At 33.3% G+C, this 25,225-nt stretch overlaps 1 protein-coding gene and 1 long non-coding RNA gene across 5 annotated transcripts in view; one reads left to right on the forward strand and one right to left on the reverse strand.

Moving 5' to 3' along the window:
- The first annotated feature begins 882 nt into the window (after positions 1–882).
- LOC127563949 (uncharacterized) lies at positions 883–22,956 on the forward strand. 2 transcript variants are annotated; one of them, XR_007954157.1, is made up of 3 exons: positions 883–2,508; positions 4,925–5,788; positions 21,104–22,956. It is a non-coding gene; the product is annotated as an uncharacterized LOC127563949 (long non-coding RNA). The 2 variants fall into 2 exon arrangements; XR_007954156.1 differs by lacking the exon at positions 21,104–22,956 and having other exon boundaries at positions 5,700–6,178.
- The window catches only part of DYNC2I1 (dynein 2 intermediate chain 1), an 80,022-nt gene continuing 63,470 nt past the window's right edge, over positions 8,674–25,225 (reverse strand). For all 3 annotated transcript variants that reach the window (XM_052000134.1, XM_052000133.1, XM_052000135.1), the window contains 5 exons: positions 22,963–23,023; positions 19,391–19,490; positions 18,462–18,593; positions 16,416–16,639; positions 8,674–9,329 (listed from right to left, as the gene is read on the reverse strand). In XM_052000134.1, coding sequence (XP_051856094.1) covers positions 9,158–9,329; positions 16,416–16,639; positions 18,462–18,593; positions 19,391–19,490; positions 22,963–23,023 — 689 coding nt within the window. In that variant the 3' untranslated portion in view covers positions 8,674–9,157. The remainder of the gene's footprint in view (positions 9,330–16,415; positions 16,640–18,461; positions 18,594–19,390; positions 19,491–22,962; positions 23,024–25,225) is intronic.

Raw genomic sequence — 25,225 nt, forward strand, 5'->3', positions numbered from 1 at the left:
AGAGTAGTAGATCTTTGGAATAGTTTAGATACACACAACACAATAATCAAGACCTATAGTAATTTAGTATTTGATAAACCCTCAAATTCCAGCTTCTGAAATAAGAACTCACTATTTGACAAAAAATGCTGTGAAAACTGGAAAATAATATGTCAGAAACTTGGCATAGACCTACATTTCACCCCCCCATAGCAAAATAAGGTACATGATTTGGGCATAAAGGATGATACCATAAATAAATTAGGAGAGCAAGGGATAATTTACCTAATAGATCTTTGGAGAGGAAAGGAATTTATGACCAAAGAATTAGAGAACATTATAAAAGGCAAAATGGAGAACTCTGATTACATTAAATTAAAAAGGTCTTGCAAAAAAACCCCAAAAAACCCAACAGAAACAAGATTAAAAGGGAAGGGGGAAAATCTTGACAGCTAGTGTTTCCGATACAGGTCTCATTTCTAAAGTATATAAAGAACTTTGTCAAATTTAAAAGAATATAAGTCATTCATATATACCTATTTTGTATTTAATTTATATTCTAATATATTTAACATGTGTTGATCATCATCCTGACATCTAGAGGAGGAGGTGGGGGGAAGGAGGGGAAAATTTGGAACAAAAGGTTTGGCAATTGTCAATGCTGTAAAATTACCCATGCATATAACTTGTAAATAAAAAGCTATTAATTTTTTTAAAAAGAATATGTCATTCTCCAATTGATAAATGGTCAAAGGATATGAACAATTTTTCAGATGACAAATTTAAAGCCATCTATAATTATATGAAAAAATGCTCTAAATCACTATTAGAGAAATGCAAATGAAAACAACTCTTAGATACCAACTCACAATTCTCAGACTGGCTAAAATGACAAGAAAAAAAATAATGCTAAATGTTGGAAGGAAGGTGAGAAAACTGGGACACTAATGCATTATGGGTGGAGTTGTGAAATAATCCAACTATTCTGGAGAGCAATTTGGAACTATGCCCAAAGAGCTATAAAATTGTGTATACCCTTTGACCCAACAGGGCCATTGCTGGATCAGTATCCCATGGAAATCATAAAGGAGGGAAAAGGACTCATGTGTGCAAAAATGTTTGTAGTAGCTTTTTCTGTGGTAGTAAAGAATTGGAAAATGAGTAGATGCCCATCAATGACTGAACTGGACAAGTTGTGGTATATGAAGTTAATTGAATATTACTTTTCTATAAAAAATAATGAACAAGCTGATTTTAGAAAGGCCTAAAAAGATTTACACAAACTGATGCTGAGCAAAACAAGTAGAACCAGGAATATATTGTATAATATATGATCAACTATGAAAGACTTGGTTCTTCTCGGTAGTACTTCAGTGATCCAAAGCAATCTCAATAGACTTTGAACAGAAAATGCCATCTGCATCCAGAAAAAGAACTAAGGAAGACTGCACGTAAATCAACACATGCTAAATTCATTTCTTTTTTCTATTTTTTTTCTCTCCCCCATAGTTTTTCCTGTTTGATTGAATTTTTCTCTCCCAATAGGATTCATAAAGTAATGTGTGTTAAAAAAAAATAAATTTATTAGAAAAAAAGTTAATTCACAGCTTGTATAGGAAGTACATAAAGAAACCAAACTTTATACTTTACTTTAGGAGGTATGAATTTCCTCTATCAACTAGATCAGCAACACCTCTAATTGTCTTTAAAAAGTAAATGAGCCAGCTCTGCAGACACAGTCACTGAGGGAATTAGTTATTCCTGATAGTTGAGAAGAGAGCTAGTTATTAAGGAAGAACGCTGCTTTTGAAAATTTCCCTTGTGCCTCTTGGGAGAGGAAAGGGAGAAATGAAGGGAGAAAGGAGAAGAAAGGGTATACAATAAACTGGGTGAAGACCTCTTATATAAGGATGTGACTTCTACCTTTCCTCTGATAATGGCTTGAGACTTCAAAGTAACAAGTTGAACTATAGCTAAAAGCTTCAGGTGTTCAATTATCTTAGACTATTAAACAATTTCCCTCCTATCTCTCTCCCTCATCCCTTTTCATTAGCATTTAAGTACCTAAAACAGTAATGTGTATTCTGGGATCCATATTTAGTCTCTGGATAAATTAGTCTCTCAGCCAATGGGAGAAAAGATCAGAGGGTGGAGTAGGATAGGGAGGCTTCTTAGGGTCTAAATAATCTTGTGTTTGCAATTTACACTTTGCACTCTACTGATACCTTGTCTGTTGGGAGTTGCCCTTTCTTCCAAGTTCATAATAAACCCTTTGATTTTCTTACTCTGATAGTGTCTGATTTTAATTTGGGTTCAATGTCCCACACAGTGTGGGTGCTCATTACAGGATAATTCCTGTTCATGAGGAGTAGCTCCCATACTGAATCCTTGGGCAGATGTCCTTTGGAGAGTTCTCCAGTGGTCCTTGGACTCTGCTGAAGAGCTCCCACTCTGGTTAAACTCCTGAAAAAAGACAGAGAAAGCAAAAATGGAAGGGTGAGAAGAGAAGAGATTCTCAGCCAAGAAATGGTGAGCCTACCAGAATGATTGGGGATTAGAAGGATTTAGGTGGTTACAGTCGATTTAGATTTTAAAAGCTCCTATTTCCCTTTGATATTGTGAAAATCCTAAGCACTTCTAGTCTGTAAGAATTATCTTATTTTACTTTGGTAAGACTGTATTAGTCTTTCATTAAAGAGAACAAGAAACTGTGAATTTTGGGAAAGGATAATCTAGCTGGCTTTCCTATCTAGTGTCCCAGGAAGATAGATCTTTAGAAAGAATTGGGATGAAGTATCAAAATGTATAGGTGTCCTAGGCTCAGAAGAATTACCCATCTCCTGATGGGCTGAGTGTAAATTCAAAGGAGCCTTCACAGATATCTGGCTGTCTGGCTAAGGTTTTGGCTCCAGAGCTCCTCTCCTGGCTTCCACTTCAAAGTAGAGCCAAGAAAAAGAGTTCTTATGTATATGTGTGTGCCTGTATGCTTGTGTGCCTGTTTCCTGTATTTTGTCTTCTGTGTTTCTGTCAGCCAAATTACAAAGGAAAAGATCTAGCTATTTGGAATTTAAAAGTGCTTGTTTTGTCCATAATTGGACTTAAGCAAATAGCATTTAGCTAGAGAGAGGAAAGACTACTTATGAGATTGGTAAAGTTTTAACTCACACCAAAAAGGAAAAAAAAAGTGACCTTTCTGTGTACCTAGAACTGGCCAATTTAGATCTGCAGAAATAGTTAAATCAACTGCTAAAACACTTTGGCAAGATTCTGGGGTTTTGAGAGTAATCATAAAGCTGCTTGGCACTGTCTATCTAACAGTTAACTTGAGTTAGTCTATTGTAATTTTTTTTTTAAACTGAGACAATTGGGATTAAGTGATTTGCCCAGGGTCACACAGCTAGTGTCTGAGATTAGATTTGCACTCAGGTCCTCCTGACTTCAGGGCTGGTGCTCTATCTACTGCACTACCTAGCTGCCCCAATATATTGTATTGTATTGTAGAGCTAATTTACATGACTAAAAGACTTCAGAGGGCCAGAAGTTGAGGTTTACAGAAAAGCTGCAGAAGGGGAAAACTGCCCTTTCTGGGATTTTCCAAGTTTCTCAGGTTTGTGAAAATCTATCCTGGCTAGGCGGGTATCCCTCGCTGATCTGATTCTTCTGGGGTTTGCGCTGGTACCCCAACATCTTCCACATGGCTCCCAGCATTTCTGGCATGGAGGTTGGGCTAATCACTGGACACAGACCTGCAGCAAGATATCTGGGTCCAAATTTTCTTACCCTCTCTCCTCCAGGGTCCTAAACTCTGCCAATTTCTTAAAGCCCTATAGATAGACTGGAAAGGACAGTTTTCTGCCACCTTAAATTTTGGAGCTCTGTGTGTTTTTAAATTGAAATTCTAATTCTGAAATTCCATGAAATAATTACTATTAACTAATGCATGCTAAAACTGAACTTGTTTATTCTGGTATAATATTTTAGAAATGTGTGCATTAATCTTAAAGTATTGTTACTAGAAATTTAAAATCTGTATTTGACTTGATTATAAATTTAAATTTTTGATTCTCTGGTAACTTACCTAGAGGTCACATGTTTGTATCTCCTAATTAGATGAAATATATTTAACCTACTATGTTACTTTCTAAATTGTATGTTGGGGAATTTGCAAAGATTGTATGAGCTGTGCTTTAACACATCAGCCTAGCTGGATGTGTGGTATAAATTTTGTGAAAATTGTTCCAAAGCTATTTAGAATATTAATCTTAAATTTTGTCATGCTTTCTCCCTTTAACAAAGAAGTAAAAGCAAGAAAATTTGGGATATAGGGATATGTGTAATTGCAGAACAAATTATATCTGAAAGGTATATAATAAGTCTAAAGATAAATAAGTTATTGAGGAGGTATCTCTCTAGAGGAAAACAGAGCCTGGCTTCAAAATATTTAGGTTAGGTCTTAATGAAATGATACCAGTGGGGAAAACTCAGATACAGTGGATGGGTGAAGCTTTTCCCTGGGCTCTGTTGCTTTAAGATGGGTTAGTAGAATAACACTGGAATAAGTTGCGGCTAACTATGCATTGGTAGAGACTCGATTCTGATAAAAAAAATTTACTTCTAAGGTTTTATAGGAAATAATGGGGAAGGACTGTAAATTGAGTGGCAATTCCATAAATCTGGGCATCTTCCTTTATCAGGGAAAGTGAAAATGAATCAGATTCCTAAGAAAATGTGATGTTAAAGACTATATTGCCTTGGATCAAATGTTTGCCTATTGCTTTGTTAAAAAATTAGAACTGTTCTCAGAAGTGATCTGGGACTTTCCCCATATGAGATTGGTTTATTTCATTTGGAAGGTAAAAGGAAAAGACCCTCTATTAAAATAAAGGATAAATTTTTAAGGAATTATATACTGACAGCGTCCTTATCCTTTTTAACTCTCTGGAAGCAAAGACTGCTGGCTCAGACAATACCTTTGGAGTTTGCAGTTCCAAGAAACTGGATACTTGTTTAAGCCTTGGAAAAAGCAGAGTGGGAAGGACCTTACGCAGATGCTCCAGATGACTGAACTTACAGTTTGGAGGCAGAGAACACCACACTTAAAGGACCTATGAAGGAACCTCAAGAATGGACGGTTAAGGACAATTTATAACCTCTAAAATTGACTTTGCAATATTTGGTGGAAATTTTAGAAAAAATTTAACAATATTGATGTTGTACCTGTTTTTTATATTCCCAGAAAAGTTTATAGGAACTCCTAGATTGGAGGAAGTTGAATTAACATTTTTTAGGATGAAGAATTCTGATAGGATTTTTTAATGTGAAATTAGGACATTCTATACTCTATGTGAGTTTTAATTGGTTATATTGTCATTTAAACCTGTTCTCATTGTTTAGAGAGATTCTGAGAAGAGCTTTCCCCTTATGAGATTGGTTTATTTCGTTAATATCTGAACATGTTTTGATAATAGATTGGTTTATTGAGCATCTTTAAAGTGATTTGCATAATGTTGAATTTAAAACCCATCTACTTAGATATGAAGATAAACTGTGAACTTTCTAGAATACATTTCTTACTCTTATCAATGTAAAATTATAGTCAATACTTATTTAGGATATGTGGTCCCTGAGAGTTAAATTCACCTGAAGCTTTGATTAATGAGACTTGATATTTGAGATATAATCTCTTGGGACTGCAGCTGATACTTGAGTTTTGAATTCAGGTATGATTGTCTACTGGATCATCAAACCGGTAATCCACTATCTGAAAGGAATATGCCACAAGTTACTCAAGAATGTGTTACAGATGGAGGTTAGTATCTGGGCAAGAGTTGGGAGGACAACCTTGACTTCCATTTAAGATGGGATCCTTCTGACATTTTCCCAGTGGTGTTCCTTTGAATAAGAAATCATCTGATTTTTCCTGAGTCTGGCTATAAGGTGGAATTGTTATTGCATACAATTAGCTAAGGATGCTTTGTCCTGTCACGTCACACACACACATGTATGTCTCATGTATGTATGTCCCAGGCACCAGTTTTTGATTCTAATCGTGTCCCAACTTTTTCCTCTTACAGCAAATTTCGATCATCAAGGCAAGTGTTCAGTAAAAGCTGTGAGCACATTTCAAATATGTAAGATCTTGCAATTTCCTATTTGAAAATGTGGTCATTATATCCTAAATATATATTTGGCCTAGTCATCTATCTGTTGCTAGATGCATATATCTGTGTTTCTTAGCATTTTTATTGTTGCTGACTTTCATAATAGGCATTTTTATTTGCGAAAGGTTACCTACTTTAATTACTGGGGACATAAATGGTTGAGGTGATGGCCCCCAATGGGAGTTGGGGATATAGAACCCCAATTTGTATGCTGAATGGGCTCATTGGACTCTGAGTCAAAATAATTATTAATCAGACTACAAAATCACTGGATTTATTAGCAGACCAAGCCACTCAGACTACAGAAGCAGTACTCCAGTAGAAAAAAGGCAAACTAGAGCCAGAGGGTTTGGAGACTGAGAACAAGATGGTTGAGGAAATGTATCAAGAATGGTATGAGAGATGTTCAAAGGATAATAAATAAAGAGAAGGAATTGAATGGTATTAACTGAGTAAAGACCTTTTCATAAGGATATGTCTTCAATTTATGCCCTAATTGTGACTTGAGATTTTGCAATAAAAAGTTGAACAATAGCTAAAAGCTGCAGGTATTTGTCTTATGAACAAACATTTCCTTCCTGTCTCTTCACCCCCCCCCCCTTTCATTAGCATTTAAATACCTAATACAGTAAAGTGTGTTCTGGGGGGATTTAGTCTCTGGACAAATCAGAACCCTCCAGCCAATGGGTGGGGTGGAGTGGGGGATTCTGATTAGGGTCCATATAATCCTTTGTTCCTGCAGTTTGTACTTTGCACTGCTCTACTGACACTGTCTATTGGGAGTTGTCCTTTCTCTCGAGATAGCAATAAACCCCTTTTTGCTTTTCTTACTCTGACAGTCTCTGATTTTGAGTTCACTATCCCACACATAGGGTAGGAGAGATTTCCCCTGCTCCCCTCTCATCAGTCATGGCAATTTGGCTTTTTACAGTGCAGACCAAAAGGAGACGTTGCTCCTAAGTGAGACTCAAGTCTGGGAGATACCTGTAAAATACAGAAGGAAGCCCAGGGAAATAAATGGAGCAATGTCTTCAGCAATGATAATGTTTCCAGCAGAAAGCAGCTAGGAAACAGCAATAAGACATTTGGAGTCCTAAGGTATTAGGGGGCATCCTGGCCATCGGGATTTTCTCTGTACCTCTCTAACATACGAACACATTCTTACCACTAACTCAACATTTGTGGAAGAATGCACTCTGGGTTTATGGAAAGGATGTTTTGTAGTTACTATTTCTTACTCTGCCATTTCAATAAACATCTTTTAAACTATTTCCATTATATGACTACTAAAGGTAAACTTCTGAGGGCTTGTAAATTATAGCTTTAGGAGTGGAGATCCAGAGAGTACCCTGAAATCTAGGATAGTTACTCCCCAAGGATACTGTGACGCTGAGTGAGTGGGACAATCCAGAGAATTTAACAGTTATAAGTTAGGTTGCAGAGGAAGGGAGGATATATTGAAAAATTAAAGTGATGTCAAAAGACATCAATAAAAGAGAATTTTTTTTTAGCTTGAACCACACGTCCTGAATCCAAGAAAGTCTAGTTTCATTAATATCCAGGCTAGATATGGAATACAGTGTTCTATTAGTAGCACCACATTTTAGAGAAGGACTAACAAACTACATTGTGTCCAAAGGAGAATAACCTTGTATCATGAATGATATGGATACCATATTACATGATTTATGAAAAAGAAACTAGGATGTTTAGAGAGGAGAAAACTTTAAAGATGCTTGGCAGGTATCTTCAAATATTTGAAAACATACAAAGTGCCGGACTAAAACCAATAGGTTCATGATGCAGTATAGTAAGGTAGATTTTTAACTCAAAGGAATAAAGAACTTTTATTCTAATATTTTGAGGAATATAACAATGAAATTCTTATAAAGTGAGGAACTAGTCTGGTCATCACTGAAAATGTTTAGGGAGAAGATAGAAAGCCATGGCAGGGTTGCAGAAAGCATTTTTGGATTCAGGGAAAAAAGACTAGATGATTGCAAAATTCCATTCCAAATAGAAAGATTCTTTTGCTACATTTTATCAAGAGTGGAACTAATAATGACAACTCCCATATGAATTGTCTATGGAGTCGATTGTTATCTATTTTTCTTGCTGAATTTATTCTGCATAGATCTTTAAAGAGACATATGTACTTTTTTCACAGTCCATGAAAGAAAGAAATGCTTCTAAATGTTCACTTTTTCATGTAACTTTGAAGAGTTGTTAGCCAAGATTTGTCGGATATAATAGAAAGAGCAATGGCTGAGAATCAGGATTCTACATGGCTGATCATATCAGCTTAAGTAAGTCTTCTTGGGTATGGGTAGACTTTATCTCTCAAGTGAAAAAAAATTAAACTACATAATAATGTCCTTTCTTCCAGTTTTCATATTGGAAAAAGTCTATTACTCTCAGATTTCTTCTACTTTAAATTTTCTTTAATACAAGACTGGATAAATGCTGCTAAAATGGTAACCAAAAATGAGGCAGGACTTTTTTGGGGGGAAAAAAAACATACTAGCAAAGAAAATTTCAACAGTAGAACTGCTTTTAATTTGGATAGACATAGATATTTTTGTGTGAATAAGAAATAGTCCATTAAAATTCATTTCATGGTAGATGATTTAAAAACCAGTGATAAATCTGATGATCATATTTTAGAACTATTCTGAAAAATATATATACAAAGATTCTTCATAAACAACACGCTGAGAGTGACTATAATATGTATTTCCTTTTAAGTTCAATAGATATGAAAGTGTCATTTCTTTTTCTGTTCAAAAATATTGATTTTAGTAGAAATGCTGAAGTCAATAGTAAAATGAATTATATACAAAATATATATATATACGTATATAAATTCTATTTACAGAAATATACATGCATATAGATGTATTAGCTATTAAAGTATATACCTCTTAGTAACACCTAATGCATTTTAATCATTGAATAAAAATTCTCTGGGTAATGCTCATCATTTATGAATCCCTTGTTTTTCCATTTCCCCCCCATTTCTAGAGGACATCCTGCAAAAGCAAACGCAGTTTCTTCTGTTCCTCCTTCTTGGGTGATGCCCATTTCTTCTTTAGGTACTGGATTTCAATCATCCCAGATGTTCTGGCCAGTGCCAGACCAAGGAATCTGTTTGTCTTTTCTGGATCACCCATGACTGTTGCAGCTATGAGCCTAAAATGAGAAAGCATTTATTTACAGCCAGATCAATTATAAGGAGACACACAATACTCTTATTATTATTGTTGACTGACATTACATTTCTGCCAAATTGGATTACTTTATGTTCCCCTTTGTCTCCTGTCTCCATTCACAAGTATAAGTCATATTTGGAATAGATACCCCTTATCACTTCTGTTTTTTCTTTACTTCATAGGATCACAGATTTGGCACTAAAGGGACCTTGGAGGTCAACTCTCCTGAGTCTACATATCAGGAAACTTAGGCCACAAGAAGTGGAGTATTTCAAAAGCCAGAAATCAAACAACGTTCATCTTATTCCAAATTCAGTCCAGACTTCTTTCCATTATAACTTCACATAAAACCTTGAAAAACTTACTTTTAAAAAAAATTGAGTGATAAGATTTAAAAGTAGATAATGCAAGTTCAGACATAATGTATTACTATAAAACAAAACATTTATAGAAGATGTTTCTTTCATTACTCATGCAAGAATAAAAATAGTTTCACTGATGAACTTTTGTTTCATGTGAATTTGCATTATGCAAACTGGTTTCTGTGTTCTCCAAATCAAAAGGCATGCTTGCATATTAAAAAGAAAAATAATATTAAAACAAACAAATCCACCAAACAAAGTATTTTCTGGCACAGGAGTCACTAGTTTGAAAACTTGAAAATTTCAAGAGAAGGTATACTATTTCTGCACAGCTCTGATATTCCTTTTTCTTCCTCCCAGCGCTGATAGAAAAAGGCGATCTTCTTTTCCTCTCTAATCTGTCTAGGTATGGAGAGAACACAGCAATTCCCTTCATTCTTCTAGGTCCCCAAAATATAAAGAGTAAACCAAAGATATCTAACTTGCCCAGCATTAGCCTAAACTAGAAATGAATTTGTTTACAATGAAAATGTGCTTCCAGATCTGCAGTTTTCTGTTATCATCTCCTTGGTGAAGTTTGTCCAGTTGCTAAAGCTTTCTCTCTTCTTAACTTGGCACAAATTATCTTAAAGACATGTATATTGCGTGTCCCTATACATAATGTCAAAAGGCAAAGGTAGTTTTGAATCTGCAAGTTTTTTGATGCCTTGGATACTGGAAGCTAATAAACCCTTGCTGAATTGAACTGAATAGGATAGATTAATTCTTTGCTCTGAAGGAGGAGTTATCATCTAGATTAAAGCTATCCTCAGGCACTGAAGGATTAATTCTCAACAAAGTAGAGAACAAAAATATTTATAATATTGTGATCTGATGTTTCCCTCACCTTCAAGTAGTATTTAGGAAAATATATTAGATCTGGAAATCCAAGTTCAAAAATCAGCTCTATCACTTAGCTGTATAACCTTGGACATGCTACTTTCCTTTTTGGGACTTTGATTTCCTCCTCTGCAAAATGAGGTTAATCTTTATGGACTCGAAGATCCCTTTCAGTTCCAAATCCAATCCAAATCCCATGATGCTGTGGGTGACATGAATATGATGCAAACCAAATGCTATAGCTTTCCAGCAAGGATACTTAGGTACAGCTGGGAGGATGTCAATGTTTAAAGTACAGAATGGAACTGCATAAGGTATAAGTAGTATTAGAAAAAGCACAGGGGAAGTAAAGAAGAAGACATGTATGAATAAAGCTGAACAATCCAGATTGGCCAATGTTGCCTGACTTTCATATTTCCCAGAGTGACTGTTTCCAACCTCTTTTTTTCTCAAGCCACCTTTGCCATCACCTTCACTTTCTTCCCCTTTATGCACCTACTTTATTTATAAAGGGAGTCTATTCAACATAAGCAAGCTTCTATGTAATTCCCAAGTTTCTCCTCCTTGCTGATCCCAATAGAAGAAGAGACCCTTTGCCTTGGATCCCTTTCCTTCTTTTCTAGGAGATTCTGTCTTTAACCATTTTTTCCTTTCTCACATCCCCAACCTTATATATTGATCCCTTCCCTGAGAAACATGTCCAGATCCCCCCCATATTTAATAAATGTTCTTTTAACCATTTCACTCCATCTTGAGCTACCACATTTTCTTGGATCTCTTTCTCCCCATTCATATGACCATGTCACTTACCCTCCCCCTTCAGGTTTTCATCATCTCTCACTGGAATATTATAAGTCTCCTAACTGATTTCTCTACTTTAATTCTTTCCTTTCTCCAATCCATCTTCCATATGGACATTATATTAGTATCCCTAAAACATGGGTCTGCCTAAGCCACTTCACTAAAGATTTTTAATGACTCTTCTCTTAGAGCCTTTAGGATAAAATATATCTCTTCAGCTTTTCACTTAAAGTTCTGTAATCTAGCTCCAACTTGTCTTTCCAGTCATTTCACATTTCTCCTTCACTTATTTTGTGTTCACAGCCCAAATTTGCCTTTCTATTCCATCTCCTATTTCCAGACTACTCCTCCTTTCTTCTAATTAGCATACACTACCTCTGACCCTCTGCCTTTGAGAAATCTAAGCTTTTTTTAGGGCTCACCTCAGCACCCCTTTTCTATAAAGCTCTTTCTGACTCCCCTCATTGTCAGTGTTCATTCAATCTTCACATCTTATATTTCCTTATTTGTTCACATCTTGTGTCCTCACTCCAGACTCACAAAAATGCAAATCCCTTGAGGAGACAAGGAAGATTGTGGTTTTTTCTTTGAAGGCTCAAGGCCCAGGAAATAGTCTTGCAAGGAGAAGACAATTATATTTGATAGAATCCACTGAATTGGAGTGTAAATGCACACAGGACACTAATAGAAAACCAGGCAGGAAAGGTAATTTGGAGCTAGAAGGTGGAAAAATTGGAATGTCAGACCAAAAGATCACTGCACAGTGAGGAGCCCTGCTACAAAGACAGACATAGGAAGACATTCATAAAATTTGGAGGACTTGATAGTTGTCAGGAAAATTCAATCTATTCCCAATGTAATACACCTAGTGATTAGTGTGAGGAAGGTAAAGAGTATAAATGAGGTAACTAGAAAGAAGTTGGCTTTAAGATATAAGAATGTCCGTCAGGCATCCTGGTGCAGATGGATCAAGAAAATTGGAAAAGATAAATAGAAGCATAGTCATTATTTATGACAAATAGTAGGGTAAAAGGTAGTTCTAGGCAATCATTTCTAATAATTACATAAAACAGGTACATTATGGGTGACCTGTTATTCAATTACTGATATCAATTGCAGATAAAAATTAATCATTACAAATATGGGAACATTAGTTAATGGCTGATTAACACTGAGTCTTCATGGCAGAAAGGCTGAGACCATTTATATTGTGATGCAGTAAGGGTAATAAAATATACTATTTATGGATCAAAATGGGAAATATTAAAATAATATTTTAAATGGATATTAAACTACTAATATTAAACCTATAATCCATGAAGTCATAATTAAAAATATAAAAACAAAAATACTATTTAGCTATCATATGCTATCTGAATTAAAATGGTTCTTTAGTAGCCATAGTGTCAACCTCTCTGAATATGCCAAATATATTTGATATATTTTTAAAAGTTACAAAAAAAAGAGATATTCTCCAATTACCACTGTTAACTGATCACCTATCAAACATCCTAAAGACTAAGAGTTCTTCCTTTTTTTTTTTTTAAGGGAAAAATCTTCAATATTTATTGAAGTGAAGAGATGAATAAGGATTGCGATAGCAAATATAGGCAAGAAAGACTGCAATAGCAATATGGGCAGTTGCAACAGGAAGCCAGCAAACAAAGAGAGATCTGAGCTGAGCAAACCGTCCCAATGGCAATACCAAAAGTCTCTCTTTCCCCTTCCTTTTCCACTCCCCTGCCTCCACCCACCAAAATCGTCATTTCCTATACAACATATCAGGACTTGCACAAAGAGTGAGCGGGGGCCATTCTTTCTCCAAGCTTATATATTAATAGAGTATGGTCCAATTACTATTTAGCCTCATGTGCTTGGGACCTCAGTGCATCAAGAGTTCTTCCTTTATGCCTAAACCAAATCCCTTCTTCAATTTAAATAATGTTCCTCTGTTCTACTGTTTTTGAAACCAAGAACAGATATTCTGACTATGTTATATAATATTTCTTCTAAATAATTGAACACTTATTATTCCCTGAAAATAAAAATATAATCTTTAGTGAAAGATATGGAATTGTTAATTAATAAAAACCAATCATTATTACTAAAAACATAACCAAGAGAACATCAACAATCACAGACCCATAGACTTGCTTTCCCATCTATATAAAATGTTTATAAGAATAATCTACAAACAAAAAAAATATATTTCTGCTAATTTGTATCTCCAACTTCATAAATCTGTTCTATACCTGAATGATATGTGATCCCAAAAGTATATGCCCAGTTTTTACTGCTTTATCTTTAGTTTGTACAGAATCTCAAAAGCCGTAAGAAGTCATAACAAAAAAACTGAAAAGTGCTGGAGAATTAGAATGGAATCCTTTCTCACTCCTAGGAGAAATAAGGGAGGGAATAAAGAATACACTTCTCCCAAAGATGCATCAGGAGAATGGAGTCCCTTTTCTTCAGCAGGGTGGCAAGAAGGGTGAAAGAGTTTTTTTTTAGAATAGCAAGATGAGAGGAAGGAAGGAAGGAAGGGGTAAAAATTGACTTCTATAGTTAAGAATTCAATGTATATTTTCTGATAGGAAAAAATGGAAGCTTATAAAATAATCTAACAATATTAAATAGTTTGTTCTGGCCAAGTGGGAACCTAGACATTATCTATTATACTGTTTCTGTAAGAAACTATAGTCTGATTTCCAAACAACTTATTTGAAAATAAACTTTTGGGGAATTTACAAATTGAGGAGTAAATATATAGATATATAGATATGCACATCTCTGTACACTATATTCTGGATTTGATTCTTTACATTTCCACAATTAAGAAGTACCAAAACTATAACAAATATAATTTTTTGCTTTTCAAATCTCTATCTGGTATCATTGAACATTTTAGGGGCCTTGGACATTTTTCCTTTGTGTTTCTTATTTCCTCTACAAATTAAAAACCCAGTATGCTATTTTAACAATATGTCATTTAGTCATGGATTGTTTATGAAGTTCGCAAATACAAATGGGTGAAGAATACAAAAAAATTATTCATTTTTATTTATATAATATTTAGATAGGGGTGTCCTTGTATTTCATTGGAAATTATTAAAATGCCACTACATCTCTAACCTCATTTTCTCATTCAGTATTTCATGATTTCTATCAAAGTGTTTTAAATCCCATCTGAAACTATCATTTATCTCCATATGACTCACCATAAATGGTAAAGTATATCAGATTTGATAAGTCTTGGAAGCCATCTGTCACATCTTAAATATATATATTCTAAAAAGGCAGCAGATCTCTCTGCCATTCATGTCAATCAGTTCTATAAATAGCTACTTCAGTATTCCTGAGCCAGGAATCACCAACTTATGCTAGGATCTCTCCATCTTCGGATCCTTACCAGATAATTACTATCGCCACCTGTGCATACAAATTAGCATTCTATGAATACACAACATTTTCTTGCATAGATTCCCTACTCTACTCTTCCCGTTGTGCAAAAAACTGATTCTTTGTTCCAAATGTTTAGGGACCTTTTTTGCATTTTCTTTTTCTAGTTTTTCTACCTGTCAATGTGGTAGAAGTCAAGATTCTCTTGTGTTTCCTCAGATTCTTTCATTTTTGTCTTTTACCTTGAAATACCTTTGTCCATTTTATAAGGGAACCTTTAATTTTTCCTTCTTTTCGATAAGAAAGACTAATGTACAATTTTTAAATACATAGCACTTACTTCATATTTGCTGTTGCTCTTATTGTTTACTTGTTGCCAATTAACATGTAAAACTGTTTTGGAAATTTGCCTGCTCACCTCCCTAGAAGGTTCCTAAGAGGCTTAAGTTACTTCTAATAGTTTTCCTAGACTTTCTCCAAACTGAGGCAAGGTTGATTAACTATCTTTGAGCAGCAATTAGTAACCTCCTGCCAATGACTCAATACAAATAACAAAATATACATGGGGTATCTTGTAATGTATAGCTTCCAATTATGTAAGCTATAACCCATCTTCCTCTTCTCTCTTAATAATATATTAAAAGTTTCCCTCTGTCTTCATATTTCTCTGCTGTTACACTTTTGAGTAGCAATTAATTTTCTTAGTAGCCCACAATATTAAAAAGATTATCTTGCAAATTATTTTGATTATAATTAGTTAATAAATATAAAAATTTTGCCTTTCAAGTTAGCTTACTTGACAAATAATGATGCTCTGAAAATAATGCTGAATTTGGAGCCAGAGGATGTAGGTCTGAATCCAAACTCTACTACTTACTACCTTGATGATGTTAGTAAGATGTCACTTAAGTTCTCTAGGCCTCTTTTCTTTATCTGTAAAAAGAGGATGTTCAACCAGATGACCTTTTAGAGCCTGTCATCTTATTACTGACTCCTTTACAGAAGTAGGAAAAAACCATCATTCTAGAATAATCATTGGTTTAGTAATAATCCTATAAAAAGCTTAAAAGTAAGAGAACTATAAGAATAGATTGAAATTAAGTGGCAATTAAAGCATCACAAAATATGGCATGTAAATGAAATAACAGATACACTAAAGCTATTCAGAGGTTGCAAGAATACTTATATAGCATAAATACATTTTATCTTTCAAAAGGAATACCCAGAGAAGTTTGCTCTATCCCTACCACTAAATCCTACATCCACTGTAGTAACAGTGCTTATAAATTCCTCAAAAGGTGAGATTTAATTTATGTTCTTTCATTGATTTTGCTCTTAGATGTACTGGTTTCAATTCTTAGGTATTGAGCATAAGTCTAATATCCAAATAACCTGGAATTTAACCAAATATTAACAATAATTAATTTTTTAAAGAGGTAGAAGAGTTATAGGATGTGATATATAATAATAGGCAGTGTTTCAGAACCTATAACATTCTGATGTGGCCTAAGTGATCTCATATCAATTGAGATAGAGAAGGAAAAATCATAAGATCACAGATTGACCATCAATCATCTTATGCAAAGAAATACTTCTAACAATCCCATTATAAATTTTGTCTGGCTTACTTATCTGGGGAGATGAGTTGTTTGGCTACAGGTCCCAGATCATTTTCTAATAGGTCCCAAATGTAAATATTAGAAATAGCATCTTGGACCAAAAACACAGCAGGTCTTGTCTGAGTCCATTTTAAGGCAATAACTGCCTGACCATTTGTGGTGTCATTCCACTGACAAATTGGATATTCAGAATTTAGTTGATGCAATCTAATGCTTCCATCTGAACAGCCAGCCTGTAATACAGAAAGAAAAAAAAGATAAATAATTAGGTTAACCAAAGATAAATAAACCACATTTTGGTTTTGGATACAAAAGACCAGCCGACTATTATTACAGTCACAAATTTGTTCTACCCGTTTACTACTTATATAACCCAAAATCCACTAACTTATTAACTCTCACACTTCCAAAATGAACTAAACTTAGTTTAAATCAAGGAATTATGATTCTTTTGACCAATATAACATAAATTAAATGCCCTTTGAAAAAATATATAATTGATTTCATAATTTTATTTCCAAAAAGTTATTTCCCAAGGGAGAATATATACAATAACTAAAACCAAATCTTCAAACATTTCTAACATTTAGAAAAGAAAATATAATTATTTGGAAAAGGTAAGCTATTGAGTATTGACAAAATTTTTAAATTCAACAATTGTTTGATTACTATAATTCTCAGACAATTTAAGCAGATCTGTGATCTCATGTATCACCTAATAGCTAAGGTTGAATGAAAAGTATTTTGACACTACTCTGATTTTCATCTCAAAAAAAAAAAATCTCATTGCTTTTTTTTTTTAGGATTTTTTGGAATAATTTGTGATTGTTTGTTTTTTTTTTTTAATTTATAACCTTCACAGAATATAGCTTGGCACATGCATTGAGAGGTAATTATGAATGATATTAGCCAACTTGTTCAAGAAAAAGAAACAAAATAGTCTTTAATTTTTTCCTATTGAATCAAAGTTGTTCTAACCCCAATAACAATAACAAATTTGGAATTTAATCAAAAGATAATAATATTATTATTCATTTATATTTTTGATTATTTAAACAGGAACAGGAGTATTAGAAGATCATTATTATTATTACTTTTCTGATTGTTCTCATGATCTTTGTAATTCTCTAAATTTTAGGTTACAGATTTTGAGGGGCACACAAAACAAGGTGCTGAATAAGGAAAGCTTTACTTAATGAGATAGTTATTTGTTTTATCTCCAAGGGTAAAAACTATTATTAATATACCAATGCAACATTTGGAGGTATTATACATTATGCTGGGATCAAGAAATTTACTAGTCACCCAATCTTAATATTTCTTAGACCACAATTCTTATAACTGGATAGCAAAATTGGAGAAAGGGATTAAAACTAGTTGGAGGAATACAGAAAAGCATGAGCTGCTATTTATTATAAGCTATTTTAAACTACAAATGTAATTAAGACATTACAAGTAATAAAAAAGAAAGGAAGAAGGGCCAATCAAAAGGCAATTTTACTGTTTTGCAAGAGATAATCAAGGGAAAATTTCACAGAATATAACGTTGTACATTTAATTATATAGTGTACTTCAAAACTACAAGGATCTATGACTTCATTTGCCAATGTAAACCTCTATCATTCCAAGTCTTGGAAGGTAATTTTTATGAATTTAATTTAATTTAAGAATTTTAAGAGTCTGGGAGCCAGCCAATGACAGCACCCTTTGACTGATACTCATATGGCTTACAGTCATTCAGCACATACTCCAGGCCTTTGGTAGCTTAGTAAAGTCCTGCCAAAGCTGACCTCTGGTCTATCACAGCCTTCAAGAACTTTCTCCCTCTCACAATAAACACAGATCTTCGCCTTTTTAACTTAAAAATTACTAATTTTAAAAAAATTCACCATTCTCCTGACATATCCAAATTATTAACATCCTATTTGCTCAAAGAACAAGCATAATGTTTGCATGTGCAATATTTTACAGATAAATCTTTGCAAGGATCATGCTCCTCAAACAGAATAGATCAAGTATGAATAATATATTAAAAAAACCCAAAAACTTTCATACCAAAAACATTGGATCTCCAAATGGTGAAAAGTCAATCACAGTAACTTTCACTGGTCTTTCTTCACGTTGTTGGGGTTTGAAAAGCTTTGGAGACACTTTCGAATCATGTCTTGCCCCATGACTTATAACACCCTATTAATATGAAGAAATTGATGATAGATATCTAAAGTAGACAGAAGTGGTTAGATAAATATTCCAATCATTCAATCAAAAAACATTTATTAGAACCTATTACACATCAGGCACTGTATTAAGCACTGGTGATTTAAAAAAATTAAAATGATTCCCAATCTGAAGACTTACATTTTAACAAGGAAGACAATATATACATATATAAACATATATAAGGCCATATAACACAAATACAAAGTAATTTTATTGGGGTGTGGAGAGGCACTTAAAGAGCTGAGAGAAGAATAAGAAAGGCCTCCTGCAGCAAATGAGGTTTAAGGGAAGTCTTCAAGAAGTACAAGAGGATTCTAAGAGGGGAACATGAGTTGGAAGTGCACCAATGATCAATGCAGAGGTTATAGATAAAATGAGAAACAGGCTTGAGAGAATCATGTATAAAAAGGCTGGAAAGGTCAAGTGGGGTCCAGGTTTGGAGAACTTTAAATGCCAGAAAGTGGAATTTTTTATTCCAGAAGTAAAAAGAGAGTTCACTGGAGTTTGTGGTATATTATATAGTCAGTCGTGCACTCTCTTATCTAAGACCTCTTACTTGATTTCATCAGTCCCCAGTGATCATGTATTCAAATGAATTCTAGATCTATATATTCTATTCTGGGAAAGTTAGCACATTAAGTTTATAAGGAAAAATAATTTACTGACTCACACCGAAAACATAAAACGATTTTTAAAGATATTTTGGGAAAATCCTGGGAAATGAAAGGAATTAGTTATAGAAGGAAATTTTAACTATTACTTACCATATCTGTGCCAATAATGAAACGATTAGGATCTGAAGGCAAAAACTTAACAATAAGTGTCTGCATGGGCTTCAAACTTGTGTTAACTTTAGGGGGAAAGCTAAAAAAAATACAATAGAAAAGCAATTTGAGTTTGTCTTTAAAAATCTTAAGGAGATATATATATATACATATATATATATATATGTATGTATGTATATAGCATTAATACTGCATTAAATATTTGACATAGGCATTTATTTCATAGTTAGATTACACAAGAGGAAACTGCTTATTTTCCATTTTGGAAATTAGCCTATTTGTTTTCTGATATAATACTGGAGGAAGAGTTAAAAGGAGTTCAAATCAAAGTAAAACTATGTGATAATGACCTTTCACATATCAATCAACTGTTCCTAACTCAATTTTTCTAGCTATAAAATGAAAAACATTATCTGCCTTTAAAATGAATAGTATAAGAGTAAAACAAATGATGAGTAAAAGTGGTTGGCGGTGCCCTAACAGCTCACTTAACTGAAATGCTTCCCATATAAGGTTGATGCCTTGATCTTGCCTGCTAATGGACACAGTATGGGAAGAAGTCACATATGTGGCTTCTTGTTTAATACATAGCAGGAATTGGAGATGTTCTCTTTTAAAGGAAGACTAGAAATTAACTATGGTTCTATTTCTAATGAGAAAAAGTCAAAAGGCACTAGGCAAAAGGAAAAAAATATAATGTGAAATATAAACAGCATTCTAGGTCAAGAATAATTAGTTGAATATTTCTCTGTACGAATCATCCAAACTCATAGGATGGAATAAAACAGTAATAAAAATTCAGACATTTTCTTTGATGATAATTTATAAATCTAAATACAATCCATATCATTTTTTAAAAATTGGAAATAATAAAAGAAGTAGGCCCAATGTACTTGGTCTCTTTCTTTTTTGTCTTTATATTCCCAGCACCTGAGACACTGTCTAGCACATAGTGAGTACTCAATAAATGGTTGATAAAATAAAGAATGAATGAATGAATGAATGAACTCTAATCCTAAATCCAAAGGGCAATTTGGATCTAAATCCTATTGTGTCACTAACTAGCTGAATGATCTCTAGTAAGTTCCTTCACATCACTGAGACTTAGTTTCTTCACTTGTGAAGTCAAGAAGGTTGGACTAGACATGAAAGAACACTTGTTCTGGAGTCAAAAGATGTGGGTTCAAACTCTCCTAGTTTGAAAATTTTACTAGTGTGTTGTCTTAGACAAATCACCAAATGATTTTGGTAGCTAATGCTGGGTATACTACAAATTTATGTGCTTTCATCTTAACTTTCAATAAATTAAGGAAATCATTCTACTACTCCCTATTCAATTCACTATCCCATTCTCTATAATAGCTGTTCCAAACATTCTCATTTGCTTTTTACAATTGTTTACATGTAAAAACAATTCTTATTTTTATTATTTATTTATTATATTTATCATTTATCATTTATTATTTTATTTATTTTATTATTTATTTTAGAAAATTGTTGGTTCCAAGTTTTCTCCCTTCCTTTCCTCCCCTCTCTGAGAAGACAAGAGATATGATATAGCTCACACCCGTGCATTCATGTAAAATATATTTCCTTAATAGGCATAAGCAAAAGAACACAGATAAAAAAAAAGATAAAGTTTTTTTAAAAGTTTGCTTTGATCTGCATTCAGAATCTTTTTTTTTTTTTCAGTTTCAGTTCTTTCTCTGGACAAATCAGAACCGGATGGATTTACAAGCACAGTCTACCAAACATTTAAAGAACAATTGATTCCAATACTATATAAACTACTTGAAAAAATAGGCAAAGGATCTTATGAAATCCTTTCTATGACACAAATATGGTTTTTATATTTAAGCCAAAGACAATCAAAATAAAAAACTGGAGATCAACTTCTCTAATGAATATTAATTTTAAAAAATTTTAATAAAATATTAGCAAGGAAACTACAGTAATACACTACAAAGATCAACACTATGACCAAGCTGGATTTACTCCAGGAATTTAGAGCTGGTTCAATATTAGAGGCATTAAAAGCATAACTGGACATAATAACAAAACAAAAAAATCTCATAATTATTACAATAGATGCAAGAAAAGTTTTTTACAAAATGCCATACCCATTCCTTTTTTCAAAGAAAAAAAAACAGCACAAGGTATAGAAATAAATGGAGCTTTCTTAAAAATAATATATAGTATCTATTTAAAAACCAACAGCAAGAATTCTCTATAATAAGGATGTTAGAGGGTTTTCCAATAAGATAAGGGATACAATAAGTATATGATATTGGTGTCTTCCAAACTATGGGATTTGATAATCATAGAACTAATTTCTGGATGAAAATACTGGCACAATAAAGATATCACAATTAATTTCTATTTTCAAAATGTTAAGTGATACAGTTAGAAGATAAAAAATATAAAATAGATGTCACATACAAGATAAAGTTCTTATGAAATTTGCTCAATTTTTGAGTTAGCTGAATATGGCAAGAAGGATTTATACATGCAGAAGAAAGAATTTTTATTTCTGGATTAGTTCCCAGGCTAATAAAAGTTTCACATAAATATTACATTCTGCTTCTAGAAACTGAATTGTTTAAAGAATGATTTAACTTCAGTATCATATATTATCTAAATAGGGGCCAGATAGCATGGCAGAGTGCTGGATATCAAGTCAGGAAGATTGGAATTCAAATCTCTCTTTTGATACTATGTTACCACAAGCAAATCAAGTAGTTTCTCTAATCTTCAGGCACTTTTCTAAAACTCATTTATTAAATTACAGACAGGCTGCAATTTTCATTGGTAGAAATAGTTCCCTCACTAACAAAATTAGATACTTAACCTGTCATAGGTTATTTTATTTTGTTTTTTTTTATTATTAAAACTTTTTAGTTTTAAAACATATGCATAGATAATTTTCAACATTCACCCCTGCAAAATCTTGTGTTTCAAATTTTTTCCCTCTCTTTCCCCCACTTCCTCCCTCAGATGGCAAGTAATCAATATATGTTAAACATGTGCAATTCTTTTATATATATTTCCACAATTATCATTGACACAGCTTGTTTTAAACAGATTTAAAATATAAATAAAATAACAATGATCTACAAAAGTTAAAGCATCTCTATCCTATAGCAGGGATTTTTGACCTGAAGTCTGAACTTTGGTTGTAGTTTTTAAATATTTTGATAATTCTTTCAATATAATTTGTCTCTTTTGCCTATGTACATGTATCATTTTATACACATAAAAGCATTATTCTGGAAGGGTAGAATAGGCATCACTAGCCTGCCAAAAAGGTTCATGGCACACAAAAAGATTACGAACCCCTTAGATACAAAATCATCAATTCTTCAGAAATTTCCTTAAAAACATATGCTTCTCACCAATGGTTCTTTTCATAATACAAAGATTATAATGGTTTCCAAAGTTCATCGTGCATATATTTCTAAATGCAAAATTTTATTTCTACCTTACTTTTAAGGAATTCTAATAAGATAACAGGTATTATTTTTAGCACATTAAACATGATATAGATGATTTACCTGCTATTCAACTGAATTGTAGAACTGTGCACCAGCTTTATCTTCCCTCCCGGTATTAAACCTAAAAAATCGACCAAAATCAAGTTATTCTATTTGTATAGGTAGTAACTAAAGAACTTTTAAAAATAAAATAAGTCACTTGTTACTACGGCAATCACACTGATTAATGTTTTCAGGAACCTTGGATAAAGTTCATCTGGGTCTGGTAATTTGACTATGGATCATCAAAGCGAACTAGATAATCTTTTCACTATTTCCTTATCTATCTTGGGTATCAACTTCCTGACTTTTTTTTTTTTTTTTGCTTTCTCCTTTCCAATCCAAAGCTCCTCCTCTATGGCAAAAAAAAAAAAAAAAAAAGAAGCAAATTAAAATAAGTGCCTCCTCTCTGTTGCCAATGATTCTTGCTTTATCTATCCTAAGCACTCACCTGATGCTTCCTTTTATTTTCCTCTTTTCCCCAATATGACCAACAACCACCAAGGGAAAAATAAAAACAAAAACCCTTATTGTTGCCATTAGTTTCTCTGCCAACTCATTCTAGGGTTTTGCATTACTATTCACTTCTGAACTTCTTGTCTTCAGTGGTTAGCAGTAATGGAAAAAAAAAATTGATTTCTCTAATGTCTTCAGCCCCAAGATCAAGACTCTGTAATATTTATCAGTACAATTATTCCTTTAACATTGTTGGGGGGATTGGAAGGTGGGGGTGCAGTGTCTCTGTGATTTGGGAAAATCTGTGTAAATTTTTTTGGCCTTCCTTTGTACCACAGAAGAAGCATGAATTATTATAGTATTAAAAGATAAAATATGTTGATATGATATATTATATGTGTATATGTATATTACACATTTTTGACTTTCCAAACTTTTTTCTGCATCATCTTGCTGACCTTTGCATGTTGTCTGTAACTTCTATAAAACTCCCCAAAAATTCCATTTTGAATTCTTAACCAACTCACAATATACCATACTAGGGCAAGTTGAGATGAGGAAGGCATTACTGTATTTTCTAGATACCTTCTAGTAGATGTAAGTCTTTACTATTAAACTACATCTTCTTGTTGATAATTAGATATTTCATGAAGAAACAATAAAAGTAAAGCCAGAGTCTAGGAAATTTTGACTATAAATATTATCCTTGGTTGGAAATACACCTACATGTTCCATTATTTCAGATTCATATTAGAACTATAAGTCACAAAGTAAAAAATGAGCTAAAAATGGAGACCAAATAGTACTGGTCAAATCATTTTGAGATAACATAATAGCATTTAGCTTTTAATATGATTTAGTTTACTATTGTTTCCTTCGTTTAGATTTCCAGTTAAGATTCTAGAACTCTAGAAGCATTGAGATTTAATTCAAACTCTATATTCAGTAGAACTCTAGCTAACTACATTTAATTAGAGCACTCAAATAAATGGTATATTCACTATGGTGATATTGGAGAGAAAAAGCTACTGTTGTTTGGAATTTTACAAATTTTGCGAGAACTTATCTTTGATCTAACATATTAAATGACCTTGAGTTTTTCTTTAGAGAAACTAAAAACAGTATCATGAAAATTTGTTAGAAAATAAAGTTCTAACTAGAAAATAAAGTTCTGAAACTCCTACTTTGTAGTTATAAGCATGGGATTCTTTTTCATCTTTAAGGAAAAAAGGTAGTTTCCTGTTCTATCAGAAAGTTTAGATCTCGGAGTGGATGCCCATCAATTGGAGAATGGCTAAATAAATTGTGATATATGAATATTATGGAATATTATTGTTCTGTAAGAAATGACCAGCAGGATGATTTCAGAAAGGCCTGGAGTGACTTACATGAACTGATGCTAAGTGAAATGAGCAGGACCAGGAGATCATTATATATTTCAACAACAATACTAGATGATGATGAATTCTGATGGACCTGGCCATCTTCAGTAATGAGATGAACTAAACAGTTCCAATGGAGCAGGAATGACTTGAACCAGCTACACCCAGCGAAAGAACTCTGGGAGATAACTAAGAACCATTACATAGAATTCCCAATCCCTCTATTTTTGTCTACCTGAATTTTTGATTTCTTTCACAGGCTAAATGTAAACTATTTCAAAGTCCAATTCTTTTTGTACAGCAAAATAACTGTTTGGACATATATACTTATTTTGTATTAAATTTATACTTTAACATATTTAACATGTATTGGTCAACCTGCCATTTAGGGGAGGGGGTGGGAGGGAAGAAGGGGAAAAACTAGAACAAAAGGTTTGACAATTGTC

Source organism: Antechinus flavipes, chromosome 5 (genome assembly GCF_016432865.1).
Source record: "Antechinus flavipes isolate AdamAnt ecotype Samford, QLD, Australia chromosome 5, AdamAnt_v2, whole genome shotgun sequence".
NCBI lineage: Eukaryota > Metazoa > Chordata > Mammalia > Dasyuromorphia > Dasyuridae > Antechinus > Antechinus flavipes.